This window comes from Pyrus communis, chromosome 10 (genome assembly GCF_963583255.1).
Source record: "Pyrus communis chromosome 10, drPyrComm1.1, whole genome shotgun sequence".
NCBI lineage: Eukaryota > Viridiplantae > Streptophyta > Magnoliopsida > Rosales > Rosaceae > Pyrus > Pyrus communis.
This window is the reverse complement of record NC_084812.1, coordinates 4358196-4373957: the sequence shown is the minus strand read 5'-3', so window position 1 is coordinate 4373957 and position 15762 is coordinate 4358196. Positions and strand designations below refer to the sequence as shown.

Genomic DNA, 15762 nt, shown 5'->3' with positions numbered 1-15762 from the left:
TGAAAACCAAATTAACTACAAAAATTCATAGGTACAACTCTCTGTCTCTCTGCCTTCCCAACCCACCCCCCCCCCCCTTCTTCTCTCTCTCTCTCTCTACCCCTCTCCCTCCCTCCCTCCCAGGAAGCATGGATATCGATATTGGTAATATATGATACATAGAGTATGCTTGTGAGGATGTTTTGGTATCTTTAATATCCCTCAAAGAGTTATCTTTCTTGACAATACAATTGTCTTCCTAGACAAATAGACTAACATCTTTATAGAGCAAAGAAACTGAGCTATGACATGCTTTTAAGAGCCATTCCAATGTCTGAATTTACATATTCCACGTCGTTTTCCTTCAAAAGAGTTGCGGATAGACTGCACCATGGAACGGACTGCAAGTATATGAGCCAATTCAGCATGCAGCTCCTGCAAAATGAATATAGTTCCATTGACCAAGAATTTAAAAGTTTAGATTTCAGAGGGTAGAGAAGTGGTTGAATGTGATACCACGTTAGAAAGACATTCTTCAAAAGCCCCGAAATTTTCATCAGCAGGCATGAATATCTTTTGGTAAGCCGTCCTCAAACTTCTCATCTAGATCCTTGCGCGAAGGAATAGAAGCTCTTTTAGACATGCAATTAAATACAAATAATGTTTACTATTAAGATGAAACATCGATTAATGAAAACCTCGGCGGCTGTGAATCCATTACGTCGTAGACCCTCAAGATTTAAACCGCGAAGCACAGCTCTTTCTCCTGCAACCATCTTATACTTTGGAACATCCTGTGTAATCTTCAGGGATATAAAAAAGAACAAAATAAATCAAGATTTCACAGTGAAAATTTTTGTGCCAATTGTTGTTTCATGTTGCACCAATCTCATAATTCACTAGTTCAAAGCAATAGTTCAAGTCTCCACGTTGCATAAAAGATGGTAAAAAGTCAAGACTGTCATACCACAGAGGCTCCGCCAATGAATGAGAAAGAACCAACATGGCAGAATTGATGAACTACAACAGCCCCTGCAGTGTAAGCATAATCCTACATTTGAAATGCAACTAAATATCAGGTACTGCATGTAGGATCGAAGTAACATATTCTTTAACTGAAGAATGCAAAACAGACAATACATTTGATGTCGAAGATAAGGAGTCTGAAAATGCAAGACACGATATAACATTTTGGATTCCACAAAAAAATATAACCTATGATATCATATGTAATCTGTGTATCAAGTATATTTCTTCGATCAAAAGAACATATCTTTTTATGACAAATCAGCCAATATCCGGAAATTTGAAATTTCATAATCCAAAGAAAGCGCAAGGGCTTACTTCCACCTCAACAAAGCCTGCTAGCAACGTATTGTTTGCAAAAATGATGTTGTTTCTGATCTTGCAATCGTGGGCAATATGACAAGATCCCATGATAAGATTGTTATTCCCAATAGCCTGATCACATAACAACAATGAGAGCATGAAACTTAAAACACCCGTATGAATGAAAAGTAATAAGCATATCCACATACAGTTGTATTGTTGTGCTAGGATAGCACCAAACTAAATGGAACCAACTCAAGCTAGCCCACAAGAAATTTATCAAATGGAAATGCAAGAACAAAATATAAAATGACACAAAGATTTTAACGAGGTTCCTCAACAGTCAGTGTAACTGGAGTACGTCCTCGGAGCAGTAGGAGCTCACCCAATAATCCACTATCAACCAAATGGGAGTTTACAAAGTGTTGGCAATCTCACAACCCAAAAGCCCACTACACCCAATAGCTCTCACACACCAAAGAAACAAATAGAGAAAGAAATATAATGAATAATTTCTTCTCTATACATATAGCTCAAAACTATTACAACAACTACTTTGGTTGATGATTACTAACCGAAGAGAGGAGCTCTTTTCAAATGGGGGATGCGGCACCCCTTGTTCTCTGCCCTCTTTCTCTCTGCAAAACTCTCTGCAAAACTCTCTACAACTCTCCCTACTCTCTTGTTTCCACACAACCGAATGGAAAAGCAACCAAACCCTTCATTATGAAAGAGCCAAAACTCACGGGTGGTAGACAAAAGAAAAAGCAACCCATAATTTCTTCCCCAAAACAAGGAAAGATGTTTCCCCTTTTTGTTTGTTAATTCTAAAGTATGGCCACTTGGCCACTTATTCAACAATCTCCACCTTGGCCAAGTTCCGAAAAACGCCATGAGAAGCCAAACAACACAATTAACACACAACATCACTCCCAATCACTAGCAAGAGAACAACTCATGCCGAGCCAAATGCTCCAAAACTCCTACTGCTCAACGCCTTCTTTATATAGGCAAAATGTGAGCCAAGTTCAAGCAATGAACAAACTTGGCTACACCAACAACCTTAGTCAACATATCAGCGGGGTTGTCTTTAGTTGGAATCTTCTGGAGAATGATTTCTCCTTCACCAACAACTTCACGAACAAAGTGATAACGCACATCTATGTGCTTGGTCCTTGCATGATGAACCTGATACCTAGCCAAATAAATGGCACTCTGACTATCACAATGCACCTCCACCTGCTTCTGATCAACCCCCAAATCTCTAATCAACCCATGTATCCAAATGGCCTCCTTTATAGCTTCAGCAACTGCCATATATTCAGCCTCTGTAGTAGACAAAGCAACAGATGATTGCAAAATGGACCTCCAACAAACTGGCCCTTTAGCCATAGTAAATACATAGCCTGTAGTAGACTTCCTTCCATCCAGATCACCTGCATAATCTGAATCAACATAACCAACAGCAAAATGACCAATACCAGAGTCATCCCTCTCAAAGCATAAACCAACATCTCGAGTACCATGGAGATACCTCAATATCCACTTAGCTGCATTCCAATGCTCTTTACCAGGATTATGCATATATCGACTCACCATGCCAACTGCATGAGCAATATCCGGTCTAGAGTATACCATTGCATACATCAAACTACCAACCAAATTTGCATATGGTATATCTTTCATTTGCAGCTTCTCTTTATCAGTTTTAGGACACTGTAGAGAACTTAATTTAAAATGAGGAGCCAAAGGGGTACTAACCGGTTTGGTTGAATCATGAACTCCAAACTTCCGAATCAACTTCTCAAGGTATTGTCTTTGATTCAAGCATACCAAACCTTTCTCTCTGTCTCTAGTGATCTCCATGCCAAGGATCTTCTTTGCTTCACCAAGATCCTTCATCTCAAACTCATTCTTCATTAGCTTCTTCAATTTCTCAATCTCTTCGACATTCTTTGAGGCAATCAACATATCATCAACATATATCAATAAATAAATGAAAGACCCATCTTGCAACTTCTTGAAGTACACACAATGATCATATTGACTTCTAGAATAGTTTTGGCCTCTCATAAATTTATCAAACCTCAAATACCATTGTCTTGGAGATTGCTTCAAGCCATAAAGTGATTTCTTCAACTTGCAAAACAAATTTTCTTTCCCTTTCACTTTATACCCATCCGGTTGACATATATAAATCTCTTCATTCAAATCACCATGTAGGAAAGCCGTCTTCACATCGAGTTGCACAAGCTCAAGATCATATTGTGCAACAAGAGCTAACATAATACGAATTGAGGAGTGCTTCACAACTGAAGAAAATATTTCGTTGTAGTCAATGCCTTCCTTTTGTGCATACCCTTTAGAAACTAATCTTGCTTTGAATCTCACATTGCTTTTCTCATCAGCATCTTCCTTCTTGGCATACACCCATTTGCAACCAATAGCTTTCTTACCCTTAGGCAATTTAGCTAACTCCCAAGTCTTGTTCTTCAAGAGAGAATTCATCTCATCACCCATGGCATTGCACCACTTCTCCTTTTCCTCACTCTCAATGGCTTCCTCAAAATTGGATGGAATCTCATCAGTGATAATAGGAAGAGCAAAAGCAACATAGTCACTATACCGAGCTGGCTTGGTAATATGTATTTTTCCTCTGTTCTTGGCAATAGACTCTTGAGGTGAAACTTGCTCTTCAACTTGAATAGAATCTTCAAGTTCAACTTCTTCAACATCCTCATGGTCTCCCACTTCTTCACTTGTAGTGGCTTCGACATCAGCGGAAATAGGATTTGAAGTACTAGAGGCAACTTTCTCAAGCTCCACTTGTTGGACATCTTTCACATTCTTTTCAGAGTCTCTGAACATATTTTCTTCATCAAATGTCACATCTCTGCTGATTACAAGTTTCTTCATCTCCGGACTGTAACCTTTGACACCACTACTAAAACCAAGAAAGATAGCCTTTTTGGCTCTAGGATCAAGTTTATTTTCAGTTACATGAAAATAAGCAGGTGAACCAAAAATACGAATATAATCATAATCATTAGAAGGTTTTCCAGTCCATACCTCCATTGGCGTCTTACCCTGAACAGCAGCTGAGGGTAATCGGTTGATGATGCGACATGCATAAGTAACTGCCTCTGCCCAAAATAACTTGCTCAAACCCGACTGAGATAACATGCATCTAACCTTCTCAAGCAAGGTTCGATTCAATCTTTCTGCAACTCCATTTTGTTGTGGAGTTCCCCGGACACTAAAATGTCTCACAATCCCTTCCTCTTTGCAAACTTTAAAGAAAGGGTCGGATGTGTATTCACCACCATTATCCGATCTCAAAATCTTAATCTTTCTCCCAGTCTGGTTCTCCACCATTTTCTTCCAACCCAAGAAAATGCTCAACACTTCACTCTTGTGCTTCATAGTGTAGACCCAAGACCTTCTTGAATAATCATCAACAAAGGTCACGAACCAATGTCTACCACTCAAAGAGGGAGTCTTTGTAGGACCCCAAACATCCGAATGCACATAATCAAGAATGCCCTTCGTCTGATGTACAGCAGTACCAAACTTCACTCTAGTTTGCTTCCCCAAGACACAATGCTCACATAAATCAAGCTTACAAGTCGTGGCACCTTTTAGAAGACCTTGTTTCACAAGCCCTTGTAGAACTTTCTCACCGGCATGGCCTAATCTCATATGCCACAATCTAGTAGTATCAGAATCGGATGTGCCCATATTTTCTGAGACTACAGATGCTTCACCTGTCACAGTGCTTCCTTGCAATAAATACAAATGGCCACATCGAGGAGCTTTCATCACAACAAGTGCACCATAAGTCACCTTCAATGTCTGCCCATCTGAATGAAACCTGAAGCCCTTGGCTTCCAAAGTTCCCAAAGAAATAAGATTTTTCTTCAAATTCGGTACATACCGAACACCTATCAACTCTTTAACCATGCCATCATGCAACTTCAAACGAACTGTACCAATCCTTTTTGTTGTGCAAGGATTGTCATCTCCCATGAACACAACACCGCCATCAAACTCTTTCAAGCTTGAAAACCAATCCTTGTGAGGAGTCATATGATGAGTACAACCCGTATCCAACACCCACTTAGTAGCAAAATCAAATGATGAGGAAGTGGTTAAAGCAAAATCAGGAAAATCTGTTTCAACTTCAGCAACATTAGCTTCAGAACTTTCTTTACCTTTGGTCTTCAATTTTGGACAATCTTTCTTCCAATGGCCCTTATTACGACAAAAGGCACATTCATCCCTTTCCAAAGGTTTTCTACCTTTAGAGTTTCCTCTAGGTCGAGACTGTGATTTTTTCCTACTAGAAGATGATCTTCTCTCCGATGATCTACCTCTAACAAATAAAGCTTCCGAGGTACTATCATGATTTTTATCTCTATGCCTCATTTCATAATTCATCAAGGCATTTGACACATCTTCAAATTTCACAGTTTCTTTACCATGCATAATAGTGGTAACAAAATGCTCATAAGAGTCCGGCAAGGAATTCAACAATATTAAGGCCTTATCTTCATCCTTAATATCCTCATCTAAATTTAACAAGTCGGCAATCAACTTATTAAAAGCATCAAGGTGTCTAATCATTTTTGTACCTTCTTTGTATTGGAAGCGGTAGAGCTTTTTCTTCAAATGTAGCCGGTTCTCTGCACTCTTCGTCATATACTTGTCTTCCAATTTTTGCCACAACACACTTGCCAATGTCTCCCGCATCACAAAATACTTCTGAGTTTTTGCAAGGCACAACCGAATTGAAGAGAAAGCCCACAAATTTAATTTCTCCCATTCCGGCTTCGACATAGCTTCCGGCTTCTCTCCCAAAGCGGCAAGTAGATCTTGTTGAGCCAACACATCTTTGACCTCACATTGCCACATCCCAAAGTTGTTTGTGTCATCAAACTTTTCAACTTCGAACTTTGCGTTTTGCACCGTAGTTCTTGCAAATCCGGAGCTGCTTCCAAAAGGATTCTCATCTTGCCCGTCTGACATTTTTGGCAATTAGACAATACCCAAGAGCAACCAGTGCTCTGATACCAATTGTTGTGCTAGGATAGCACCAAACTAAATGGAACCAACTCAAGCTAGCCCACAAGAAATTTATTAAATGGAAATGCAAGAACAAAATATAAAATGACACAAAGATTTTAACGAGGTTCCTTGATGCGAGAATTATACGCACACAAATTAAACCCTCTTTTCGTCAAATTGTAGTATACGTATAAGTAGGGATCGTTCTAGACCGGGGATTAGGAGGGATTGTTAACCACTTGGATTTGACTCAAAAACGTAAAATAACAATATGAAACACTATACTAGACTCAAAGAATGCAAAACTAAACTTTAAAACACTAAAACAAACGAAAAGACTCAAACAGTACCCAAAGCACTCGAAACTGCCTTAAAAACACTTTCTGGGCAGTTTTGAGCACCTTGAGTACTTTGGACGAATTTGGGAAACAAAATGAATCAAAACACTTTTAGACACAAACTAAATTGATTTCTAACTAAATTGAACAATAAAGTAAAGGGGGATTGAGTTTTGGATGAAATTAAACTAAAATAGAAACTTGGAAACAAAACAAATTGTACAAACGAAATTGATGGAATAGAATGATGAAAAACTAGTTAGAGGGTTCCTTATCCACACATGAACATATGCATATAATTTGATTCCCAGTTATGACTTCAACAAACGATGAATGACAATGCTCCAAGTTAATTAGGTTCGCTTAAACTAACTTTCAGATTTCCCTAGATTCATTGGATTGAATGGGATACGCATTACAACCAAATTATTCCTAATCAAAGTCCCTAACCATGGAATACGCATGATAGAGACATTCAACAAAGATCATTAAGTTCAACGGAAATCATAAACATCGACTAGGCATTCATAACTATGGAATACGCATGTTAATCCAGCCTAGGGTTTACTAAACACAATCGTGACTAGCGATCTTTACTACTCATGAATATAAGTTCATAACGATTAGGTGAAATTACCTTATATCCTAGCATTAAGTTTAGACATGCAAATTAAGTGTCGACCCTCAACCTACATACATAAACAAGTTCTTAATCAAAACAGAAAAGTAAACCACATCTAAAGTTCATGAATTCATAACTGGAGTAAATCAAATCATAACCAACATATGTCCATGGCTTCAAATTCGCCTCTAACTAAAAAGAAACATGAAAACAGAAACAAGAAAAGAAAGAACAAATGGATGAAATTGAATGGATGGAAAGTTAGCTACGGGGTTCATCTCCACATATGTTATACTTGCATAATAAAACGATTTCCAATTGCATTTCAATAAATTATGAAACTCATCATCCCGGGTTAATTAGGTCCGCTTAAATTAACGTCAAGTTTTCCTTAAGTTAATGGATTGGATGATTGCATACGACAACCCAAAGCATTCCCCACAAGTTCCCTACATGAATTGCATAATAGAGATACAAGCAAGAATCATTAAGTTCTTTGAAAACTATAAGTGTTGACGAGGCATTCGTTACTATGATTGCATGAAACTTATGCCAAGAATTCGTTTAACGCGATTGTTTATAAGCAACCTCCACTACTTGTGAATATAAGTTCGTAATTATTAGGTGAAACTCACTTATATTCTAGCGTCATATTCATGCATGAAAATTAAGCGTGCACTCTCAATAAACATACATAAATAAGTTATCAATCAAACGGTTAAACGAATTGAATCCACAACTTATGAAACGCAATTAGAAGTAATCAAATCAAAATGCAAGCATAAACATATATTTCGAATCCCCCCCTAGCCAAAGGGGGTTTTAGTTCCTCATGATTACAAAACAAAGAGAATTGAAATTAAACATTGTAATCGAGGAAAAGAAACACCTAAACATTCCAACAACTCAAACTTGAATTGTATGAACGTTTAGGCACTCTTCTCCTCCTCTTCGTTGTAGCATAAGGTCTAAGGATAGGTTGATGGTGTGGATGGTTTGGGGAGTGGTGGAAATGGAAGCAATGGAGGAGAAGTGGAAGGGGGACTCACGGTTTTGGATTCTAAGGGGAAGTGTTTGTGTTAGTTGTGGTGTTAGAAATGGAGAGATGGAATGGGGAGTGAATGAATGAATTGTATGAATGCAATGCATGGTTTTATAGGGAGAGAATGGATGGGAGAACATGTGAATGGCAGCTAGGAATGATTAAAGAATGGAATGCTAGGTTGGAAATGCATGTGAATGCAAGGAGGAAAGCTGAAAATGCAAGGGAAGCTCACGGCACAATGTTGTTTTGCTTCTTGAAATGCATGTGAATGCATGTGAGTGCAATATGAAAAGAATGACTAATTAATGTATGTAGGGTGCAGCTAGGTTGGAAAGGTGTGGATTGTGGCTGCAATTTAGGGAAAGGAAATAGGTTTAATGCATAAATAAAAGGGCAAAGTGGCTGCAATGATGAAGAAAAGCTGGAATTGGTGTGGAAGGCACGGCAAAGACTTGTTGTTTGTGTGAAGTGTGTGTGAATGCATGTGAGTGGCTGATTTGTGGTGCAATGATGAAGAGTTGCATGTGGGTTAGGTTGGAATTGCATGTGGAATGGCTGGAATGAAGGGGAAGTCACGGCATTGAAGGTGTTTTGTGCTTGAAATGCATGTGAATGCATGTGAGTGCATGTGTTGGTGTTTTTTGCATGGCTTTGATGGATTGTTTGATTGGGCTAGAGTTTTTCCATGGCTCAAAGGATTTGTTTGATTGGGCTAGGCCCTTTGTTTTATGTCCCAAAGAGCATACAAGGCTTCAATTTCGTCCATCCTCTTTGCTCCATGATTAAGCTATCCAATACATGCCCAAAAATGCTCCAAATAGCCTCAAAATGCACTTTCTTGCTCCCTAAGCCCTTAGAACCTGAAAACACACAAAAGAAGCATAAAGGACTAAAATAACTAGAGAAACATAACGTAAATGCACGAGAACAAGCCATTTAAGTCGCATGAATATGCTCCTATCATTCCTCAACAGTCAGTGTAACTGGAGTACGTCCTCGGAGCAGTAGGAGCTCACCCAATAATCCACTATCAACCAAATGGGAGTTTACAAAGTGTTGGCAATCTCACAACCCAAAAGCCCACTACACCCAATAGCTCGCACACACCAAAGAAACAAATAGAGAAAGAAATATAATGAATAATTTCTTCTCTATACATATAGCTCAAAGCTATTACAACAACAACTACTTTGGTTGATGATTACTAACCGAAGAGAGGAGCTCTTTTCAAATGGGGGATGCGGCACCCCTTGTTCTCTGCCCTCTTTCTCTCTGCAAAACTCTCTGCAACTCTCCCTACTCTCTTGTTTCCACACAACCGAATGGAAAAGCAACCAAACCCTTCATTATGAAAGAGCCAAAACTCACGGGTGGTAGACAAAAGAAAAAGCAACCCATAATTTCTTCCCCAAAACAAGGAAAGATGTTTCCCCTTTTTGTTTGTTAATTCTAAAGTATGGCCACTTGGCCACTTATTCAACATGTATCACTTGACTTCGAAGACCGGTGGATTGAAGTATACTCTCTGGTGTCATTGTTGTCCCCAACATCAAGGAAACATTCATCCCCTAACTAAATCACAAAACAAACACAAACTAGTGAACTTTGTATTAAAATTTTGAGTATTGTAGTGAATTCGTTAACATATCGAAATTGACCTTGTACTTCAAGTCTTGGCATTTGACACCAACCACAGCATGGTGCCCAATAACATTATCACATCCGAGCACGGTACGCCCCGGAAGATCATCACCAACAATGGCACCGCTGCCTGACAATTTTTGCACCACAACAATGAAAAGTTCATGATTTTGACATCAAAATGAAAACTTTAGCAAACTATCAACAATGTATACATAGATATATACATATACATATACATATACATATACATATACATATATATATATATATATATATATTCATAACTCACGTCATCAAAACACAACGCTCCCCAACTTCTGTATTTCCGAAAATATGGCTTCCGGGGTACAATCGGCAGCCATTGCCAACCTTCGCTGACCACCCAACAGTACAAAAGGGCCCAATTGAAACACCCTGATCGCAGAAACACAAAAGCCATCGACACTATGAGTTTCGTCACTAAAAGTAGCTAATTTAGTTGAATACTGGGATGTAAGGCGAAGAGAGTTACCTGACCCAAAACGGCATTGGGGTGAACAATTACAGTGGGATGAACGGAGCCGGAGTTAGGGGTGCTGGATAAGCGGAGTAGGGACGGCGAGCTGAGGCTGCTCAGCGAAAAGAGCTTAAGCGTTTGCCGCCAACTTTTACCAACGCACGCATGGCGTTCGACCCGTGGCCTCACTCAGACTCGTACGTTTTCCCTTCGGTCCCTCTCCCGGTTTATAGCTGTTCTCACTTTGTAGGCCAAAATTTACCAATTATCTCCAATAGTTTGACCAATCTCACTCAAACTCTTTTCTAACTTTTTTTTTTCCTTTTTTTGTACAAATTAAATTTTTTTTTTCTTTTGTCTAAAGGATGAAATTCTAAATTATTCTAATTTACAGATCGACCGACTTATGCACAAGGGATCAAAACACTAATCTGATCAATTCCTCTAAGGGTTTTGTGTGGTCACAGGGCTCACACACCCTCCGAGCCTAGCCAGAATTTGCACAAGTAAAGTGGAAAATTTTCAAAGTAACCATAATATGTTAATCCTGAGTATAAATATGTCGTCACGTGACAGACTGACAGTGTTACAGTTATACACAAAACTATTCCGATTGGACATTTTGCTATATAATAAGGTCAACTTATGTGGTCTTCTGAGCATTACTCTTAAATAAATTATATGACAAGTATATCGTTATGGATAAATCTGATAAAATATCACGATATCTTCCTCCTAAATGACAGTACAAAAGCACATTATGTCAAAATCTTGCACAAAAGGACATTTACTCAGGAGATGATAATTAGTAACATGAAGATGCCATTTGTCTACAGTTTGTCTACATATTCAACATAGATTACAGGTAGATTACAGGCATATCTATCTCTCTTACAACTAACTACAACAAGAACTAACTATGCTTTTTATTATTTGTTAAATTTATAGGTAGCCGGTGGGATGTCTGCAGATTGTCCTCACAAGGCCTCCTTCAAGCAAGACCGATTCGTCGAATTCGCGGGAATGTCATGGCTTTCCAAAATCCGAAGTACCTGCGGGAAACAAAATGGACAAGATAAGTTCACAAAGAGATCACAGTTAACCTTTCTGCAGTGAGAGAGTAACTTGACATCAACACATACCTCAGACATCCGAGGCCTTGAACGAGGGTCTCGCCTGATGCACAAGGAAGCACATTCCATCATGTTGCAAACCTGTTGCTTCGAATAGCAGTTCCTTAACAGCGGGTCTAACAGTTCAAAAGTGGCGTTCTTTTTGAGCAGGGGGCGTGCCTGCTCCACAGAAGTGAGTGTAAGCAATGGCCAATATATAGTAGAAGATAACTCATCAGCAATATCAATTTAGAGTTGTTTTACTCATACATACCCATTCAGTGAGGGACTGTTGGCCTCTCGGGCGGTTTAAGTCCATAGCTTTCCGTCCTGTAACGAGCTCTACTAATACTACTCCGAAGGAATACACATCAGCTTTTTCTGTGATTTGTCCACTTTGAGCATATTCTGGAGCCAAGTAACTACATTAACACAAGGTTTCTGGTTTAGTAAAATTTATCCATTGGTAATTTGATATGGTTGAGACCTCTCAAGTCGTATGGTCTTACCCAAATCTTCCAAGTATTCTTGTTTGCATCCCAATGTCTCCATCTGGTTGCCACCGTGCCAGTCCAAAATCTCCGACCTGAAATCCAGAAGTCAGATGGTTTTACTCCAAGTGATGCATTTTACACAAACACTCATACGCGGTGCAATTCATCAAGGAAAACGTAAAACTGGTGACAGAGTACTTAAAATTTGTTTATAAGTGAAGAGGAGAGGATGACATACCAATGGTTCAAAATCATGGGTCAGAAGGATATTGTTCGGCCTCATATCGCGGTGGACAATGCAACCCACTCTACACTCTTCGTGAAGGTATCGCAACCCTCGAGCAGCTCCAACTGCAATTCTTTGTCGTGCAAACCATTTTAACGGGCTTCTGTTTTTCCCTGAAACTTTTTAGCATTCCCCCTTAATAGGTTGGTCTCAGGAGTAAAAGCAAAACAAATTTCTAAAAAGAGTGCTCGCGGTTATATATCCGCTGTTTTGAAAAAAAGGAATGTTGAACTTACCATAGAGATGAGAATCCAAAGATCCATTGCAGATATATTCGTAAACTAGCAACCTTTTTCCATTCTCCACACAGAATCCGATCAGCATTACGACATTACGATGCTGCGCACAGCTTAAGACCTCAACTTCTGAGCAGAATTCCTGATCACCTTGAGAACTAGCCAATTTATGTTGCTTGACAGCAACAACCTGACCATGTGGTAAGACGCCTTTGTGTACGGAGCCATATCCACCTTCAGCCAAGAAATTTGCTTCTGAAAATCCACCTGTAGCAAGTTCCAGCTCGGCGTAAGTGAACCACTTAGGTGGATTTCCAAATGCAGGTGCCTTGTGCTGACATATCGAACACAATGGAGGAGGGCTGGGAGGTAAGGGCCTGGATACCGAGACTGCTTCACGTACACTTCTGCGTGAGATTGATTCACGTACACTCCTGCTTAAGTTCAAATCAAGCCTATAGTTCAACACTTCAACATCAGGTTCTCGATTTAAGTTGGCTAATTTATCCAGCAAGGTTCCATATGTTGAAATCAAAGCGTTATCGTAATGTTTCTCTGAAACTTCTACCACATATCTTGAAAATTCAGCACCGGAACTTAGGTACTCTGTTGTCATCCATGGCTGGCAATATGAGCTCGTGTGATAAGAAAACCGGTTTTCATTGTTTGCCTCATTGTCAGAACCATTCGCGTTCTGATACTCTTGTTTTAACCTCCCCAAAATTCCAGAATTCCAGCACGATTCAGTCCCTACATCTGAGCTTGATACAGATAATGTTCCAATATCCGTAGCACTCAAAGGTGACTCACGGTCGAAACTACTAGTTGGAGTCACACACGGCCCTCTAATCATATTCCACTCTTCAAACTGGCTATTCCTACGTTCTGAATAAGATTCCGAACACAGAGGCACTTCACATACCGTCTTTGGAGAATTGACCAAATTCAACTGAAGAACCCTTGGCCCAGATCGTTTCATAACCACAACATTGCATTGCAGGTTCTCCAAGCAGTGTTTCTTTTCACATTTCAATTTTCTGCACAAGTTTGCAATACGATTGATTACTTGAACCGGAAGTAAGGGAATGAAACAATATTCTGGAGAAAAAGCTTTCATCCACAAAAAAATTTCGGATAAGGATTAACGTTGTGCTATAGCACTTAATAGTAGAAATTAAGGTTACATTAAATGTATTACTTGTCCAATATAACCCAGTTTGATTGAGCTTTCTTTGCTTCGGAAGCCACAACACCACACGGTGAGCCAGAGACAATCTTTATTCGGACCTTTATCTGTGAAGAAAAATAAGGACGTAGATTAGTATTAGTTGTAAAGCATGTAAGGACTAAAAATTGGGTGCGAAACGACATTGATGCACTGACCTTCTCTGGATCATAAACCTCTCGGAGTTGCAGCATCATCTGAGAGCATGAGTCCACAATGTCATCCTTGTTATCTAACATGGTTCCTGAGAGAGACCTCCGGTGACTCGTGGTGCAATCGTTGGTAAATCTTGCAAAATCCCATATCCTTTTACCTAGACAGATGATGTTTTCAACAACCATCAACTCACATTGATATAAACTCGAGCACAAAACAAGGAGTAAAAATTTACCAAACAAAAATCAGACATCTTATGTAGAAGTCAACTTGGTTTTGGAACCGATATCAAAGCTTCCAATTTGTCAAACACCTTTATCAAAATTAGTACCCGACAGACAAATCCAGAGGAAGTGTTAACCATAACATATTTCCAATTCACTAGAAATTTCCCTAGTGATCGAACTTCTTACATTCGTAGGAGAAAAAGATTATGTCAAAAAAAAATTAGAACACCAATCTTAGACATGCCACACTAAATAATTTGCTTGTCAATCTAACGGGGGAGGGGGATCCGGACTTGGTACAAGGGATGGGCATACTGCCTTGACCAACTGGCCTAACCCAGAAGTGCAATTTCTTCGATTGAAAGAAAAGGAAGATTACTTACTTGAGTGAGAAGGAATGACAGCCAAAAGCTTGACATAATCACCAGGCTGCACAACATGAGTCAAAGTCCACACCAGAGCAGTCCTTGGAATTTCCTTCAATGCTTTCACAGCCACCACCACAACTTTCCCATCACCCTGCTCTTTCATAACTCAGCACACCCAGAAATTCTGAAATTCTACACCACCCACAATTCCTCAACATACCCCACAATCAAAACCCGCATCCAGATTCTCCATCACAGACCGTACAGTTCATTAAAAAAAAGCCAAACACAGAAGCAGAAAAGCATGCATAAATCACTCTGGGAATAAGCAGAAATTATGAAATTCTGCACCCCAACACTAACTCAACACACCCCAAAATCAAGACTCACACCCAAATTCTCCCTCACAGGCCGTACAGTTCATAAAGAAAAGCCAAACCCGGAAGCAGAACAGGCATGTATAATCACTATGGGAATAAGCAGACAAATCTGAAATACTACACCCCGACAATCAAAACCCACATCCAAATTACCCCTCACAGGCAGTCCAGTTCACAAGAAACAAAACCCAGAAGCAGAAACACGCATTAATCACTGTGGGAAAAGCAGAAACGATTATATCATGACAGGCACAGAAACCAAATGAATCAACTTTTCGAGCCTTTACCCAGACGAAGAAAAAAATAAAAAACAGGCACACAACAGAAGCATGAAAGTAGGAAGCCTACGCGCACCGTCTTCAATGTGTACCTTAACAACGCACTGACTCACTCTGCCGTTAAAGCCACGAGCGTTGGGATTATTGCAAAAACAGAGCAAATATATTTCTCAAACAAAAAAGTATGGATTTTTATTTTTATATTTTATATTTTTGCATGAATTTTGATTAAGCCGTGGAGGGAGGGAGGGAGAGAGAGAAGGAGAAGCAGGTGGCCTAAGTTGGACTTTTATGTTGGTAGATTCTTACTCAGGACTATGCATAATTGTGAGAAAGAGGCGCCAAGGAGAAAGCATGTAAAACGACAAAGGGAAAGATTAGGTTTTAGGTTAAACGACAATGACTGGTTTATAAATATGTAAGACGAGATCTTAAATAGTACATACACCAATGATTGGGGTGGAGGTGGAGGTGGAGCGGAGC

At 39.5% G+C, this 15762-nt stretch overlaps 2 protein-coding genes and 1 long non-coding RNA gene across 4 annotated transcripts; all 3 read right to left on the bottom strand.

Moving 5' to 3' along the window:
• Nucleotides 1–110: 110 nt before the first annotated feature.
• Nucleotides 111–1434, bottom strand: LOC137748941 (probable acyl-[acyl-carrier-protein]--UDP-N-acetylglucosamine O-acyltransferase, mitochondrial). Its single transcript, XM_068489132.1, has 5 exons — nucleotides 1324–1434; nucleotides 947–1030; nucleotides 678–782; nucleotides 496–582; nucleotides 111–414 (listed from the first exon to the last, which is right to left on the bottom strand). Exons 1-5 carry the CDS (start codon nucleotides 1414–1416, stop codon nucleotides 295–297), a joined length of 489 nt encoding a protein of 162 aa, XP_068345233.1. The 5' UTR covers nucleotides 1417–1434; the 3' UTR covers nucleotides 111–294.
• Nucleotides 1435–9865: 8431 nt separating this feature from the next.
• Nucleotides 9866–10720, bottom strand: LOC137748942 (uncharacterized). The gene is made up of 3 exons (XR_011070130.1): nucleotides 10533–10720; nucleotides 10311–10435; nucleotides 9866–10148 (listed from the first exon to the last, which is right to left on the bottom strand). It is a non-coding gene; the product is annotated as an uncharacterized lncRNA (long non-coding RNA).
• A 541-nt stretch (nucleotides 10721–11261) lies between these two features.
• LOC137747603 (inactive protein kinase SELMODRAFT_444075-like) lies at nucleotides 11262–15560 on the bottom strand. 2 transcript variants are annotated; one of them, XM_068487740.1, is made up of 9 exons: nucleotides 14637–15560; nucleotides 14029–14183; nucleotides 13844–13938; nucleotides 12646–13682; nucleotides 12362–12528; nucleotides 12139–12215; nucleotides 11904–12051; nucleotides 11660–11809; nucleotides 11262–11569 (listed from the first exon to the last, which is right to left on the bottom strand). In XM_068487740.1, the coding sequence occupies exons 1-9, from the start codon at nucleotides 14782–14784 to the stop codon at nucleotides 11495–11497; spliced, it is 2052 nt and encodes a 683-aa protein (XP_068343841.1). In that variant the 5' UTR covers nucleotides 14785–15560; the 3' UTR covers nucleotides 11262–11494. The 2 variants fall into 2 exon arrangements, with proteins under 2 accessions (XP_068343841.1, XP_068343842.1); XM_068487741.1 differs by having other exon boundaries at nucleotides 12362–12522.
• Between the last annotated feature and the right edge of the window lie 202 nt (nucleotides 15561–15762).